This window comes from Grammomys surdaster, unplaced genomic scaffold, assembly GCF_004785775.1.
Source record: "Grammomys surdaster isolate TR1022 unplaced genomic scaffold, NIH_TR_1.0 126131, whole genome shotgun sequence".
Classification (NCBI taxonomy): domain Eukaryota; kingdom Metazoa; phylum Chordata; class Mammalia; order Rodentia; family Muridae; genus Grammomys; species Grammomys surdaster.
The window spans coordinates 6,792,106-6,808,539 of record NW_021620939.1 but is presented as its reverse complement, the minus strand read 5'-3'; the positions used below and the strand labels follow the sequence as shown (position 1 = coordinate 6,808,539).

The window sequence follows — 16,434 nt, the reverse complement described above, 5'->3', positions numbered from 1 at the left end:
CTAATTATACTTGGGACTTGAGTGCTTTCAAACAGAATGATCCAATGACAACTCTTTAAAATAAAGAATATTTTGTGAATATTTCTCTCCACATAAGCACAGTAACAATGGGACTGGAGAGATGGCACAGCAGCTAATAGAGGACTTGTGTTCCATTTCTAACACTAGTGTCAGGAGCTGGAACCAACTTAACTCCAGTTCCAAGGGACCCAATGCCCTCTTCTGCTTTCTGTGCGCACCTGCATGTAGATATGTAGACATACAGAAACTGAAAAATACTTTTTTAGATAATCTCACTATGTGGCCTTGGCTGGCATGGTACTCACTATGTAGAGCAAGCTGGAGATCCACCTGTCTCTGTCTTCCATGTGTTGGGATTAAAGCATCTGGCACCATACTTGGCCAACGATTTAAAAAGAAAAACAACAACAAATAGACCTTCATCCTACAGAAACACAGTATTTCCACAAAGAGGAGAAGAAAACAAAACAATAGCTATGCCTTTATCCTATAGAAACTCAGTCTTTCCAGGCCACTGCAAACTTCAAAACTACCCCCATACTACAATAGCTCAATAAACAAAAATTCATCAAGCTAGCTTCATCCTGACACACAAATGCTGCCATGAAAAAAAAAAAAATTGATAGAAAACTTTCCCAAGAGTTCATCTGAGACACACACATACTTTTTTTTTTTTTTTTTTTTGGTTTTTCGAGACAGGGTTTCTCTGTATAGCCCTGGCTGTCCTGGAACTCACTCTGTAGACCAGGCTGGCCTCGAACTCAGAAATCCGCCTGCCTCTGCCTCCCAAGTGCTGGGATTAAAGGCGTGCACCACCACCGCCTGGCCCAACATACTTTTTTTGAGAAAAGCTGTCACCTACTGTGGCGTTCTGGCGGGCTGGGAATCAAGTCCAAGACCCTACACATAGAGAGAGCTCCTAAGTGTTTTTTTAAAACAATACTGTGAGCCAGGCTTAGTGGTGTCCACTCTCAACGCTCAAGAGGTAGAAACTTGAGGATCTCTGTGAGTTTAAAGCCAGCCTGGTCTACACAGTAAGTTCCAGGATAGCCAAGGCTACCCAGAGAAACTTTATCCTTTTTCTTTTCTTAAGATTTTATTTTATATATGAGTACACGGTAGCTGTCTTCAGACACACCAGAAGAGGGCATCAGACCCCATTAAAGATAGTTATGAGCCACCATGTGGTTGCTGGGAATTGAACTCAGGACCTCTGGAAGAACAGTCAGTGCTCTTAACTGCTGAGCCATCTCTCCAGCCCAAAATCCTGTCTTGAAAAACCAAAAACAAACAAACAAAATCCCTATTGAATTTTCAATAAAATTCCACTGCCATCTATATAACCAGAATTGTTTTTGGAAAATATGTTAACCTAGTCTGTATAGCAAGTTTTAAGCAAGCCTTGGATACATCAGCCTGACTCAAAAAAAAATTTTTTTTAATTAAACTAAGAAAAGCTGGGCAGTGGTGGTTCACGCCTTTTAATCCCAGGACTTGGGAGGCAGAGGCAGGTGGATTTCTGAGTTCGAGGCCAGCCTGGTCTTCAGAGTGAGTTCCAGGACAGCCAGGGCTACACAGAGAAACCCTGTCTCAAAAAACCTAAAACAAACAAAAAAACCACTAAGAAAAAAATCTATGTCAAAATGGAATGAAGGACATGTTTCTTACCCCAATGCCACATACAATTTTGAAAGTATTTCATGACACAGAAACACACATTAGATGTGTTTAAAAAAATAACTCATACAATTTTACTTATATGTACCAGTATCATTTTTTAGGAGAAAAAAGGAAAAAAAAATCAGAACAGTAATACTTAGCTGCTAAATTTCTTTCTGTGTAATACTCTACTGTATTTTCCATAAATTACATTAAGAGAAAGATATTTAAGTCATTCTTTTCTATTTTTACAGTTATTTTAGAACAGTAGGACAAACGATTCTTTTATGAGCAGTATGCTCTCCCCTAAAAATCTTCAAGTCCCCCAAATTTACATAATAATGGCATTAAATTCTTTAAGATGCTGCTCATAAGACACAAAGGCTGAGCCTCCATAATAAATTACCCTCTACAATATTCAGAGACAAAAGACTCCTAATTAATGTCTTAGAGTCTAAGCCAAAGACCAGGTGAGAAGCAGTAAAGAAACTAAGATGTCTAAAATCCTGAGGCTGTGGGAAGAGGCTGAGTACCAGCCAGTACTTGGAAGTCAGAAGAAATTAACAATAGAAAACAAGAAAACACAATAGAGTTCATAATAGGTAGATAGACCTTAAACAAGCATTTGCTTCTAAAGACCTCAAGTATAGTTGCTTTGCAGGACAATGTAAAGACAGATCCACAGCTCGCTCTCTATGCTAGTTATCTGCCTGAGCTACTTGGTTTACTAGAGCTATTACTAACACACTGCCTGACTGGATTCATGGAAGATTACTCAAAAAACATTGCCAAGGGCATTTTCATTCAATTCTTTCTTTTTCCGTTTAGGTATTAAGAGATGACTCCAGTACTCACCTTCTAGAGTCATTCATTTCTGCCTCCTGTTGTTTGACTAGTCAAGCACAGCAGTAAGAGAAGAAAGTGTATGACAAGTTCAGTCTATGACTGACTGCAAACAATTAAGATAACTTACTACTTTTGGGCAAGTCAAGTTTTTTTTGAGGTTTTAAACTTCTAAGAGAATATAGCCTGACTTGCCTCAGTCTCACCTCTTTGAACCTCAAACCTCTTACGAAGTAAAGTGTGACTGCCAAAGAAGCAGAGTGGAAAACCCAGTTCTAGTCTTACAAATGCAAACCCACCATAAAGTTCGCCATTCACCCACCCCATGCCTTTACTGAGAAGTACCAGATTTAAGGGCATTTTCATCATGGTTCTATTTTTAAACAACACACACTTTCAACCAAGAATTTAAAGTCAAGGGCTGGAGAGAGCACTGACTGCTCTTCCAGAGGTCCTGAATTCAATTCCCAGCAACCACAAGGTGGCTCACAACCATCGGTAAAGAGATCCAACACCCTCTTCTGCTGTGTCTGAAGACAGTGAGAGTGTACTCATATACATAAAATAAATCTTTTAAAAAAAATCAAATACCGATGGTCTGTAAATTAGTACAACCACTTACATTGGCTTGTGAAGTTGAAAATATCCCTTCCATAAAACCAAGATCCCTAACTTTAAATGTGTATGACATCCAAATAAATGCAAACCTTCACAACACTGATTATAAACTAGAAGCAATTTAGTAGTTTACTGATGTGGATAGAAAAACTATGAAATATCAACAAGACAATACAGAAATGGGCATCAACTACCACAAGTGCACACATAAAAAGCAATGACAAAAGCAAAAGACAATAACAAACTAAGCTGGCGAGGCGGAGGCACGTGAATCTCTATGAATTCAAGGCCAGCCTGGTCTACAAGGTAAGTTCCAGAAAAGCCAGATGTAAGATCCTGTCTCAGAAAACAATAATCATAATGTGTATTTACATGGAATTCAAAGCAAAAGCTACATTTAGGAATACAAAGGTTTAGAGTAAATATAAAGACAAGATTATCAAGCTGAAGAGATGTTTCAGCAGTAGTTAGGCACACTGGCTACTCTCCCAGAGGCCCTGAGTTTGATTTCTGCACCCAAATAACAGATCACAACCCGCTCTAACTACAATCCCATGGGATCCAACACCAGACATTTATGCAGATAAAAGACCCATACACATTCGAAAAAGAGAAAGAGAAAGAGAAAGAGAGAGAGAGAGAGAGAGAGAGAGAGAGAATATGAGATTATTATTATCCAAATCAGAAGACTAGTTTGTCTCCAAGAACTATGAGGAGGGATGGGGATGATGGCATTCTATTTCTTAGAGGCAGTTACACTAATCCGATCTGTAAACAGGGCCTAAATATTTCACAACTTTAAGGGAGGGGGTTGTAGTGTGCTTGTATAGTATACACAAACCCCACCTAGAATGGGCCTGGTGGCAGCACACCTATAATCCCAACACCTGGGAGACAGAGGCAAGAGGATCAGAAGTTCCAATATCACGTTCTACTTCAACAGGCCAGTCCAGAATCTCTAAAATGATGTCTCAGAAAAAAAAGTATCAGCTTTCTAACACATCTCACCAACCTATAGTTAAGCCTTAGTGACTGCAAAGAACCATTTCTTTCCCCCTTTGAAGAAAGCAAAAATTTCCATCTTTTTCTTCATGCACCAGGTCAATTTAAAGACAAATCACAACCCAGAGCCAGAGTAGTTTAGTGGTAAAGTGCATGTTTAACATGTGCAAGACTCTAACGTTCAATCCTCTGCACCAAACAACAAACAATCAAAAGCCTGCTAAAAACAGAAATCACAATTCATTACAGGGAAAACAAAGAAGCTAAGAGAGGACTTACACTTGGAACTAAATGCAAGAGAGCAAAGTAAAGAACAGGTGTTCATGTAGCACTTCATTCTGAGGCCAATTCAGAAATATTCACAGAAAAAGCATGGCCATTTAAAAAAGACAAAGGTAAGAAGCAAGGCACACCAAGACAAACCACTATTGATTAAAAGCATGCAAGCTTACAGAAAGACATCCTTGGTTTTGAAGCTGCTATAAAAAAGAACAGCCACACCTAAAGTCCCTAACTGGGTTTTGCTTTGTATTGTTTTTGTTTTTTCAAGTAACTCAAATTCACAACAAAATTCAATTATTCCTTGAGCTTTTGTTTGAAACATCAACATAAGCTTTTGTAATAAGATGTGAACTATAGAAGCTCTTGGAGAAATATAAAACCTTTTCCCAGAGAACTAGAACTACCAGGTAAATACTAGTTGATGGAAACATTGGTTTAAAAGAGGGAGAAAAAAAAAAGTAATCCAGAATAAGCAAGCTTAAATAGCATAAAAAGTTTATAGACACATCCTGACAGGTTTTTTTGTTGTATTTTGACTCTTTGTTTTGGAAAACCATTTACAGTCTTAGTTGATGCTTTGCAATGTTAATCCTGAATGTTCCACTGACTTTGGTTTTAAGAAGACTGTGGTCCAATGAACAAATACAGTTTTCCTCATCAGCAGTTTTCTAGTAGGTAGCAGTTTCTGGCAGACAACACCAAGAATGAATGACAAGATCTGTAAAGTTTCGGTATTACCGAGGGTTGGGGGAACGGACTGCACACACACTTCCAGCGGATGAATGATTTGTAACTCACCAGTCACCATGCTGCATGTATGTCTGCTGCTTGTCCTGAGTTCTTAAGACTTCTAACATTCTGAAGAAGACAGAACAAAGAAGTTCCTTCCATCCTCAGCCTCTTTAAGTTTTAACTTTGTTCTTAAAAAAATACAGTATATTTAAAAAAGTCATTACTATCAAACTTGATTGCTACTAAAAGGAATAATCCTTTTAGCTTGTTTTTCCTCATCCTTAATGTAACAAAACTGCAAAATAAACTAGCAGATGTTTTGTCTGAAAGAAAAAAAAGAGCTGCATATTTCTCCATCGCAAATCTAGAATTTCCTAGACAGCAGATCACAGCACAAAATGTTTAAAAATAAAGAAAAAATTTTTTAAAAAGCTGAGGACGACTTCAGTTACATACTTTTTATAGTGACACAGGCAGACTTTAGAAATTTCTGCTGGATATTTTAGAAATTGCAAAGAAAAAAAGGCAAAGCATTGATTAAGTTAATCAAGGTTAAGAACCAGCCCTTATCAATAACAGAAAAGCAAGCCCCTCCCACCCACGCGGGGGTGACAAAAAAAAAAAAAAAGGCTGCATTTAAGTAAGGATTTAAAGCGGAATTTTAGAGCTCGGAGTGTTTAATACCATACACATAGGAGGATCTCTTTCCGGAGCGCACAGAGGTGACGTGTATCAACTGCGCTTATGGAAGAATTGGTTTCTAATGGAAGAAAAGCGGGGCCTTGTAATGTTAACCTTCTCTCCTCGGCACAAAGCACCAGTACAAGGTGAGGAAACCCATGGGGACCCAATGGCCGGCCAATAGGACTCGGTTTCCCAAGCAGAGTAGCACCCTCCCCAAGCACCCACCCAGTACATGGGCCTCGCTTAAGTAACAGCATTCTTCAGTTAGTACGAGCAATCCTGTCCGCCTCACGGAGGAGCGGAGCCGCAAGCCAGACCGCAAAGCCGCTACGTTTCTCCGCAGACCTAGGCCACCGCTGCCCCAGACGTCACGAGGGCAAGGGCCCAACCCTCAACCTTCCACACTCAGCAGGTCGGTAGTCCGCACGGCCGCCGGCCCTCCTCTCGGAAGGGGCGTCCTGCGCGCACTCCGGACAGCTCGAGCAACCAACAGCAGGGCGCGCGCCGCAAAACAGGGGGTCGAGGGGAGGCGCGCGCCACGGAAGCCGTTCTAGCCCACGGGCCACAGCTTAGAGCCAACGGGAACGCGCACGTCGGGCGGCTACGCGCAACGGGAGGACCGCACAGCGCGCGCGTTACCGCGCGCAAAATAACACGCCCGTGCGCGCGCGCGGCCCTGCGCGCACTCGTGCGCCGCGCCCACCCAAGCCTCAGGCTCGCCCCTCCCCCATCCGCGGGGCGGAGGCACGCGAGCCGAGGGACGGTCTCGGTTCCGAAGCCGCCCGGAGGTCGCCTAGGCCCAGCGGCAGCCGCCCGCCCGCCCCCGCCCGCCGTTGTGTGGGGTGGGCCTGCTGCCCCAGACCCACAGCCTTGCTGCATTCCCGCCCTCATCAGAGCCCTCACCCGGCGACGTCACCGCCGCCGCTGCCTCCGCTCTACCCGCCGGCCCCGCTTCACCGCCCGGGGCCTCGGTTCTGCCGCCGCAGCTCCAAGACCGACAGGATTTTCTCCTCACAGCTCCCTGGGCGCCATCTTACATTCAACCCTTACGGCCAATGAGAGCTGAAGGCCTCTCTCGCGAGAATCGAAGCGTCGGATCCCGCGAGAGCTGCCGCTCAGACTTAAAGGGAACGCTTCAGACTGAGAGGGAGACTGCTGGAGCTGAGAGCGTACCCCTCGTTGTGGGAAGGAGCGCCACGCCCATGGGCACCCCTCCATGCAGGGCGGAGCTTAGGCCTGGGGTTCAGTATCTCTGGGGTGTTTTGTCTGTGTCCTGCGTCTGGAAGCGTGCTTCTTGAACCCACCTACGGTGTCCCGCTAGCGCCTCCTCTAGTTGCACAGCTCCACGCGAGGCGGGGCCGGGCCTAGCTCGGCCTCGTGGTTAAGGTGGCCCCCTCCCAAACCCCTAAACTGGGCCCAGCTTTAACAATTGTACCGCACCTAGGAAACGCTCGGGGTGTCGATGTACTGGAGAAAACAGCTTCAGGAACACCCACCGTCAGCTATCATCTGAGATCAGTTTACCACAGTCAGGTCCACCTTAAAGAGGGCCTTGGGTAGCCTAGTGTTTGTATACAGGGAAAATGTGGAAGGCTTTAAAGCTGCAGGCACTCACCTACAGCCTCACCAGCAGCTCACAGCAACCTAGAGAGCCTTCAGCCTGGGGTGGACCTTTGTGCCTTCTGCACTTGTTCCTGTCCTAGTAAACTCTCATCTTCAAACTCCTCAGAAGTCAATTTCTGAGACAGTCCAATCTAAGGCCAGCATAGTCAGGAATCTCATCTCAGCATAAGCATCCAGGGAGTCTTCTCGGGTCTCCACATTTGAAAGGCCACAACAGCATCTACGATTTATCTCTGCTTAAATAGTAGACACTGGGGATCACGTGTCTCTTGATCTGCCTAGCCACAGAGACACAAAACTAGATCCTTCCATATGGCTGTGGAACAGGGTCTCTGGGGCTCTCAGGTTTATCATAGTAAGTGCTGAATTCCAGCCATGAACCTGCCTTTGAGAACCAAGAAGTGCAGTAGTGATTTTGTGACTGCCTCTTTTCTGGGGAAGCCCATTCTTCCAGAAGACGTATAAGAACCATCATTGCCAGCTTGCAAAACATGCCTCCAGGGTCCACAGATACTAGAAAGGCAAATAACATAGAGACTCCATGGGGATTGAGTTACTGTTTATTGAAACGGAGTGTGGGGTGGTGAGGGCACCCCCAGCCTCCAGGATGAGGTAGGGCCCATGAATACATGTTATTCAATTCATACTTTGCCCGGGTCTTCTTTTAGTGTCACGGTTCGGTTGAAGACAAGCTGAAAAGCAGTAAAAGAAAAATGGCCAACAGCCCAGAACCAAGCCTCTTTCTTACTCTTCATCACCAAGGAGGTGAGGTACCATGTTTCGAAATAACTCTGTAATATCAGATAGAGGACTAGAGAACTGTGCTGTGCCTTCGTTTCGTGAAGATTATGACAAACTCTTAGCATGTCTGCTACTCTGAAGAGTAGAAAAGTTAGGGTTGGAGAAGGAGAGATGGCTCAGAGGCTGAGAGCACCAACTGCACTTCCAGAGGCCCCGAGTTCAATTCCTAACAACCACATGGTGCCTCATAACCATCTGTAGTGAGATCTGATGCCCTCTTGTGGTGTGCATGAAGACAGCAACAATGTACATAAAATAAATCTTAAAAAAAAAAAAAGTTAGAGCCCTTATAACATTTTGTGCTTGGACTTAACTGAAAAGTAACACATGAAGTCCCTCCCTTCTTATCTGGAGGCCCTTATCTGGAGACTGCTAAGGGGATGTAGGGACAGTGTTTATCAGTGAACCCCTGCCACCATCAGCACTGCAGAAGGGTGTAGGTGTAGGTGGGTAAAATGAAGCACCTGTCCTTGATGGCTGTCTGGATCCACAGAGAAGTACCCAAGGCGCTCAAACTGGAACTTGTCAAAGGGCTTCGCCAAAGCCACAGAGCAGTCCACTAGTGCTCCTTTTACAACTTGTAGCGATGCCTGCAGACAGAGAATCCAAGTGGCTATCCAGCTCAGAAACCCATCACCTTCACCTCATTCCATGAGCCTACCGGGTTCAGGTCACTTAGGAATCCACCAGGCACTTCGACAGGGTCTTCCGGGTTCTTATGGTGGAATCTGTAGCCAGAGAGAAAATCAGGCCCTAGCTGGATATGGATAGCCACAGCATGCAATTTCCATCTGTGACTGTCCCAGTTCCTGTTATGTTCACTCACAGTCGCTCATAGAGGCGAATTTCACACACCAGAGGCTGTGACACCCAGTGAATGAAGGCCTTGGGCTTCTCGCCAGCATCAGCTCGCCTACAGGTCACCTCCAAGCACTCCACAGAGCCACTGGAGCCCTAGAAGTGAGGAGATGGAGTGAGACCAGGGACCAACAGGAGCACTGCTGGCTACACACAATCTTGGCCCTAGCAGGTATTATATAGAAAGACTGCGGCTGTCTCTTACCCTGACAACATTCTGCAGTTCGATGATGTAACCAGTATGTCTCAGGCCCACAGGCTGGCCCCTAGCTAGGCGCTTATAGCCTGGTTCTGGCTCCTAAAGAAAAGAAACACGGAGGATACTGAAGCTGCAACTATCATCCAAGAACAAGGCTTCTCCCAACCCGTTTGTCAGGGATCAGCTCGTATAAAGCAGGAAGGAGATGGCTATTAAAGACAGACATAGCAGTAAACTCCATTTACCTCCTTAAAGTCAGTTCTCTCAATGAAGACAGTGGAAGCAAAAGGAACCTGGTGGAAGCCCTTGGTCTCATCAGCTGGGAAGTTTGGCACTCGGATGTCCAAGGGCTGCAGCAGGAGACAGCTATGTGTCATCCCAGATACTAGGCATTTACACACGCACACACACGCACGCACACACTGAGGTAGGCCCACCTTGGGAGCAGGAAAGTTGGTGATGACAACTTGCAGTGGCTCAAGCACAGCCATGGCACGCGGGGCTGTGTCATTCAGCACATCACGCACACAGGCTTCCAGAAGATGAGGTTCCATTGTGGTCTGTGCCACTGTGACCCCCACCTGTCAGGAAAACTCATCAGTCAAAGCCACTAAGTACAAATCACCGCACTCAGCCTGCTTTTGCCCACTAAGCCTACTGAGTTATACCCGAGCACAGAAGTTGTTGATAGCCTCCGGTGGAAAACCCCGTCGTCGTAGGGCAGTAAGTGTGAAGAGCCGTGGATCATCCCAGTCCCTGTGGATAAGAGGAGAGTCAGAAAACCTTTAACAGCACACGCCACTAGAGCTACAACCTCTGGTGAACCCAGTGGCCACACCTACCGAACAGCACCAGCTGCTACAAGCTGGAGAATCTTCCGCTTTGAGACAACAGCATAGTGCAAATTGAGGCGGCCATATTCCCACTGAACAGGGCAATAGACATCCAGCGCATTACATAACCAAAAATAGGAAGATCGTCTAGGATGGAAAAAAAGGGTTAGAACTGGCCATCTGTGGGGTCAGAAAGAGACCACAGAAAAAGCACTAGAGGCCAGCAAGAGGGTTCAGTGGGTAAACACAATGGCAACTCTGGAGAATCAAGTTGGATCCCTGGAGCCTACGTGGTGAAAGGAGAAAGCTGATTTCCACAAGTTGTACGCTGATCTCAACATACACTGTGGCACTCACACCCCCACTTGTGTGTGTGTATGTGTGCGTGTGTGTGCTAAACAGATAAAGAATCCCCTAGCCCTACCCACTACATGACCTGAGCCTCCTCACCGAGCCTGGAATTCCTTGGTACACAATGAGTGGGTGATGTGCTCGATGGAGTCACAGAGACAGTGTGTGTAGTCGTAGGTGGGGTAGATGCACCTGCAGAACATAAGAAGTAGGTTTCACCAACCAGTCCCTCTGCCCTAACCCACAGCCCCGCTACCTCACCGAACCTCCCCATGCCAACATGTACCATTTGTCCCCTGTGCGATGGTGTGGCGTGTACTTCACCCGATAGGCCACAGGGTCCATCTTGCCATCTTCCATCACTAACCTCATTCGAAGTGTGGCCTCACCCTCTGCAAATTTGCCCTTGCGCATTGCCTGAAGAGAACAAAAGCTCATGCTAGCTCTAAACACAGGTGCATCTCATTCCTTGCTCACTGACCTACCCAAACCAAGCCACCCTTCTGGGACCACACCTCAAAGAGCAGCAATGATTCCTCAATAGGCCGGTCCCTCCATGGTGAAGGTAAAGGGTTATGACCTTTGAGCTCGTCCACTCTCTGGTGACACACATAAGCTTGACCCCTGTGAAGAAGGGATATGAATGTGCAGGTGGCCCATGACCTGGTCAACTGACTGGGCTCAACATTATGGGCCTAACCTTACCTACGGATGAGTTCCATGGCCCAGGCATATAGCTGGTCAAAATTGTCAGAAGCATATGTCACTTTGTAAGGTGTATAACCTGGAGTGGTAGAGACAACATGAGCGGCCAGCTAAACCCACTAACTGGTAAAGCCATGGCCCACGAAAGGGCTCCATGCCCTACCAGCCCTGCTCAGGGCTCAAGCCATCCATACCCAGCCAGGTCACCATGTCATAAATAGCTGTGAAGAATCTTGCTTCTTCCTTCTCAGGGTTGGTGTCATCAAAGCGCAGAAAACAGATACCATTGTTGGCCTAAGAGAGTTAGAGGACCACATCCATCAGCCTCATTCTCAGCCTCTGCTTATCAAAATGCAAAACGGCAGCCAATAAGCTGGCTGACCAGATAAAAGGAGATGCCTCGAAAGCTTAACGACCCGAGTTCAATCCTCACAGCCTATGATGGAAAGAACCAACTCCCCAAAGTCCGTCTTTGACATCCACATATATTCAATAGCATGAGTGTACATGAGTGCTTGCACACTCAAATACACATGCACCATTTTTTTTCTTTTAGATTTATTTATGTGAGTGTTTTGCCTGCATGTATGTGATCACACCATGTGTGTGCCTGGTGCCCTAAGAGGTCAGAAGATTATATCAGAAGAAAATATCCCCCAAAACTGGCGTATGGACAGCTATAAACCACCATGTAGGTGATGAGAACTGAACCAAGTTCTGTAAGAGCAACAATTGGGGGCTGGGCAGTGGTGGTGCACGCCTTTAATCCCAGCACTTGGGAGGCAGAGGCAGGCGGGTTTCTGAGTTTGTGGCCAGCCTGGTCTACAGAGTGAGTTCCAGGACAGCCAGGGCTATACAGAGAAACCCTGTCTCAAAAAAACAAAAACAAAAACAAACAAACAAAAAGAGAACCACAATCAATTGGTCTAAACCACTGAGCCATCTTTTCAGTCCCCTAAGAATATTTTTTTTAATTAATGGTTTTTTTGAGGACCACCAAAAAATAAATTGAAAAATTAAATAAAAGGAATTCAAGAAATGCATCTTCCATGAGGCATAGGGGTGCACACCTTTAATCCTAGCACTTGGGAAGCAGAGGCAGGTGATCTCTACAATTAAAAGCCATTAGGACTATACAGTGAAACCCTTTCTAAAGAACCATTTTAGTTTTTTCCCATAAACCCAGTATTTCCTGACGATACCTGTTACATGTTAGTTTCCTCTATGGCCTCTGTCATCAGCTACAAAAGGCAAGACAGAAGTATACCTTTCTGGAATGCAGTCGTGGGAATAGACAGTGATCATATTACTTACCAGGGACTTAGACACTAGCTTACCTTGGCATAACCAAAGTTAAAATTGATGGCTTTTGCGTGTCCAATATGGAGGATTCCATTGGGCTCTGGGGGGAACCGGGTACGTACCTAAGGAAAGGAATGAGCCCAGAGCTCAGATCACCCTACAAAAACAGATGCCCTTCCGAGGGAGGCCGTGGAAATGGGTGAGATGAGGCAGCCTAGGCACTCAGACGAGTGTCTTCCTGGCCACATCCCTACATACCTGTCCCCCAGTGATCTCGAGGTGCTGCTTCAGCAGATCCATGGTATGTGGCGTGGTCACATAGCCTGGCGCCTTATAGTTCTCACCTGTCAGGATCAGAACAAAGCTGATGACCAGGCTGTCAGCCAAGGATCCTGACTCTACAGGCCTGGCTATAATACAGCTAATATAACAGCCCACCACAGAGTTTCAAGGTATCCCCTTACCTGGTTTATGAAACTTAAGGGCCTCCCCTCGGAGCTGCTCCATTAGAGACAGGGTCTGGCCAGCCACATCACCTTCGGGGAAGAAATCAAGAACCCTGTCTTCTGTTTTTTGCTTTTCTTCTTGATTTTTCAAGACAGGGTTTCTCTGTGTAGCCCTGGCTGTCCTGGAACTCACTATGGAGATCAGGCTGGCTACAAAACCAAACATCTGCCTGCCTCTGTCTCCCAAGTACTGGGACTAAAGGTGTGGGCCTCCACCTCTCAGCTCTTGTCTTCTAGATATCATACCCACTCAGGAAAACATCCATGGCTGCTACTTACATCCTAAAACCAGATCTGAGGTGACCCCTCTTCTCCAATTCCCAGAGACAAAAGCTACAGAGGCAAACTTCTCAGGTCTCTAAGCAAAGGGAATAAAGGAAACTGCAGAATCCAAGTCTTGAGACTATGGGGAGGGCCTGAGAAGCCTGTATGTATGGCCCTTCAAATAGAAGGCGCAGAAGTCTGGAGCTGAATGTAACAGGAACCTCGGGCTTCTCACCGTTCTCCACTGCATCTTTTGCTGACTTCCGGTCTGTTTCTTCCGGTCGTGCCTTGGCCACCTAAGAAAAGCACAGAAACTGCATCATTCTTTCTAGGAAAGATCTGCTGATGAAATGGGTTCAGACACTCCCTCCCTCCTCCAGGTGAACGTCTGTCTCTACTCCATACCCACATTATCCTGGACAAGTCCAAGCCTCACCTTGGGCTTCTTCTCCAGATCAGCTTCCATCTTGGGTCCCAGAAGGTGGAGGACCTGTGCAGACAGATACCAGACACAAGGGTGTCCTCTCTCTAGAATCTCCTGATTGAGTCCTTCCCCACAACCAAGGGCTTCCTGGCCTTTCTGCCAGCAAGCCTGTCCACCCCATTCCGCTTTATCTCATCACGTTTTGCTATTTGGCATGGGATTTTACTAGGTAGCCTTGGCTGGTCTGGAACTCACTATGTAGACAGGTTAGAACTCATAGAGATCCATCTGCCTCTGCCCAGCTGGCTTCATCACATAGTTCTATTGGTCTTGAATGCTCTTTCGTTTCTGAGGACTTATCCTGGGCCCAGAGAACAAGTGCTACCATTTACAGAGAAATAACGTGGGCCCAGCATCATGATCAACAATCTACCTCAGCCTCCATCCTCTTGTGATTCCTTGCCAGCATATCAATAAAGGCCACATCATGCATTTGTGAGAATGAGAAACAGCTTCACAATAAAGTGATTCACCCTTACAAGTCAGGTGCTTCCCCCTCGACAATGGGCTCTACTTTCTCTGTCAGAATAAGGACAGGATCTCTTTCCCTTTATCTTCAGCTTAGGGAGGTACCCACCTGCATATCCACCTCGTGCTTGATCATTTTGCCGTCTGCCCATCTGAGTGCAGCCCGAGCCTCACCTAAGAGTATGGATACAAGGAGCTGCAATGCAAGGAGGGAAAAGGGGGACTTCTTCCCTTCCTCAAGGAAGGCCTGGCTGACACAGGGGTCAGAACCCGGGACCAATCAGAACACTAGGAAGGTGATCCTTGCTCGTCCTCCCATCTCACTTTCTTATATGCCCAAAATAGAAGGAACAAGCAGAACAATGAACCTACAAGCAACTCCCCGCCCCAGATCCTACTCACCCATTAGCAGGCCCATGTTGAAACGGTACCGTTCCGCCAGGAGCTGGAAATGATGCTTATTTATGGTGGCCTCCACCTACACAAAGTCAAACCATATGGTTCATGAATCCTTCTTCAAAAACATTCTTGAGACCAACACTCTCACTCTGGGTCCGTATAGAGAAGCTACACTACTCTTTTGCAGGGGCAGAAGAACTAGGAGCTATCTGATGCCTGGAGGAAAGGACCTACCGCTTCCTCAATCTGCTCTGGTGTCACCACCACACCCACACCACATTCCTGCTCGAAGTCCTTGATATCAATGGGATCCAGGGGATGACTCCGAACATATTCAAGAGCGGCTGAAAAAGGAAAGGCGATTTACTGGACGAGCCAGCTCCAAGAAGCGGATAGACAGAGCCTTAGTACCATGAAAACGTAACTATTTTGGTTACTTAGATGCCTAAGAGGTTAGGCCCTGGCACCATTGCAAAGGAGTCCTGAGGCCATAGAAAAGAGAAGCACATGTTGTGAAGCAGGCTTCTCACTATGGTGATTCTCCGATTCTCCCTCGATGCCCCAGTGCCTGTCCAGAACCTGATGTTCAGAAAGCGACCCGGGAACTTGACAGGAAAAGCAAACAGGAGTCTTGGCTAAGGGAGGGATTGAAGGTGAACAAGTAATACAGGCAGGGGTCTCACCGCTCAGCTGGAGCTCAGTGTGGATCTTCTTATTGGCTATGTAGCTCACAAGGAAAGAAAGACGCCGAGTATCTCTGAGTCGGGAGGCCAAGCCATATAGTAGGGTCCCGGTAGCCTTGTCGATGGTAGAGCCCAGAGTCTGCTGCGCCTGGAGTCAGGGGGGGGGGGCAGGGAAAAAGACCCATTCCCAGTGAGTTAGGATGAATCACTATACAGTCTTTTCCTCCTCCCACAAGGCAAGAGCGGGACACCCGGAGTAAATCAAGATCTGGACCCAGTTGCACGTTGCTCTGGAGCACAGCAGGCAGCTAAGGCCAAGGGGAAAGGGACTCGCACCTGGGTCGCCGCCTCGCGCAGCTGAGTGCTCAGAGCCGCGTTCTTGAGCGTCTCTCGGGCCTTGTTTTCGCTAAGGCCAAGGCCGGTGAACAGCGCCAGAGAATCTGGAGTAGCCATAGCAGGGACACCGGAAACCAAAAGAAACTTTGGGCCCCATCTGCACAGCGACCTTTGCTGATTGACCAATAAGAATACGAAGCCTTGAAGAAAACCAATGGTGGCCTTCCTCAGTGAAAGGGGGCGGGGCCCGCCAACTAGTCAACACCATTTATGAACCAGAGAGCCGCCCAACCGGCTTTTCCGGGCAGTTAGCTTCCGCCATCCCGGTTCTTGAGAGTTGGCAGGGTTGGGTCCGTGCGACTTTAATTTAAATTTGCCTCGGGCGTGGAAAGGGAAAGTGTTTAGCAACAAAGCAGCAGATAGACTCAAGGCATGGCCTCTTTTCCCTCAGCCCTAAGAATCCAAGCCTATTCCTGTTGTCAGAGAGCAAAAGTGAGTTCCGGTCGCGTTTTCAACGTCACAGCTTTGTAGTTGTCATGGCAACATAAATAAATTGCATTCCCTGAACTTCTTGGTCCAGATCACTGCAGAAAATGTATAAAATGGCCTATCTAGAGACCACATAAACCTGGTACTTTTTAGGTGCGTACTGGGGCACAGAAAGGAGAGAGAAGGGAAAGAAAAGGCCAGGAAGTTCTGTGATTTCTTTAAAATCTTAGGCGAACAAGATGTATCAACATGCCACAGGCAGCACTGATTGGACCAAGCTGGTAACCAAAAC

At 46.5% G+C, this 16,434-nt stretch overlaps 2 protein-coding genes across 4 annotated transcripts in view; both read right to left on the bottom strand.

Annotated features, from left to right (window-relative positions):
- The window catches only part of Qrich1 (glutamine rich 1), a 36,684-nt gene extending 29,814 nt beyond the window's left edge, over positions 1–6,870 (bottom strand). Inside the window, exons 1-2 of one of the 3 annotated variants that reach the window (XM_028756791.1) lie at positions 6,067–6,411; positions 5,224–5,283 (exon numbers count right to left, since the gene is read on the bottom strand). The gene's annotated coding sequence lies outside the window, so the exon portion shown is untranslated. Of the gene's footprint in view, positions 1–5,223; positions 5,357–6,066; positions 6,412–6,744 lie in introns of those variants that run through there. The other 2 variants (XM_028756792.1, XM_028756794.1) reach the window with 2 other exon arrangements.
- Positions 6,871–8,006: 1,136 nt separating this feature from the next.
- Positions 8,007–15,776, bottom strand: Qars (glutaminyl-tRNA synthetase). Its single transcript, XM_028756688.1, has 24 exons — positions 15,654–15,776; positions 15,318–15,465; positions 14,869–14,978; positions 14,638–14,713; positions 14,345–14,409; positions 13,720–13,773; positions 13,519–13,579; positions 12,978–13,049; positions 12,772–12,857; positions 12,549–12,635; positions 11,406–11,505; positions 11,212–11,290; positions 11,022–11,130; positions 10,793–10,923; positions 10,606–10,698; positions 10,165–10,302; positions 9,991–10,078; positions 9,760–9,903; positions 9,568–9,672; positions 9,329–9,421; positions 9,092–9,219; positions 8,927–8,993; positions 8,730–8,855; positions 8,007–8,156 (listed from the first exon to the last, which is right to left on the bottom strand). The coding sequence occupies exons 1-24, from the start codon at positions 15,768–15,770 to the stop codon at positions 8,106–8,108; spliced, it is 2,328 nt and encodes a 775-aa protein (XP_028612521.1). The 5' UTR covers positions 15,771–15,776; the 3' UTR covers positions 8,007–8,105.
- Positions 15,777–16,434: the final 658 nt, after the last annotated feature.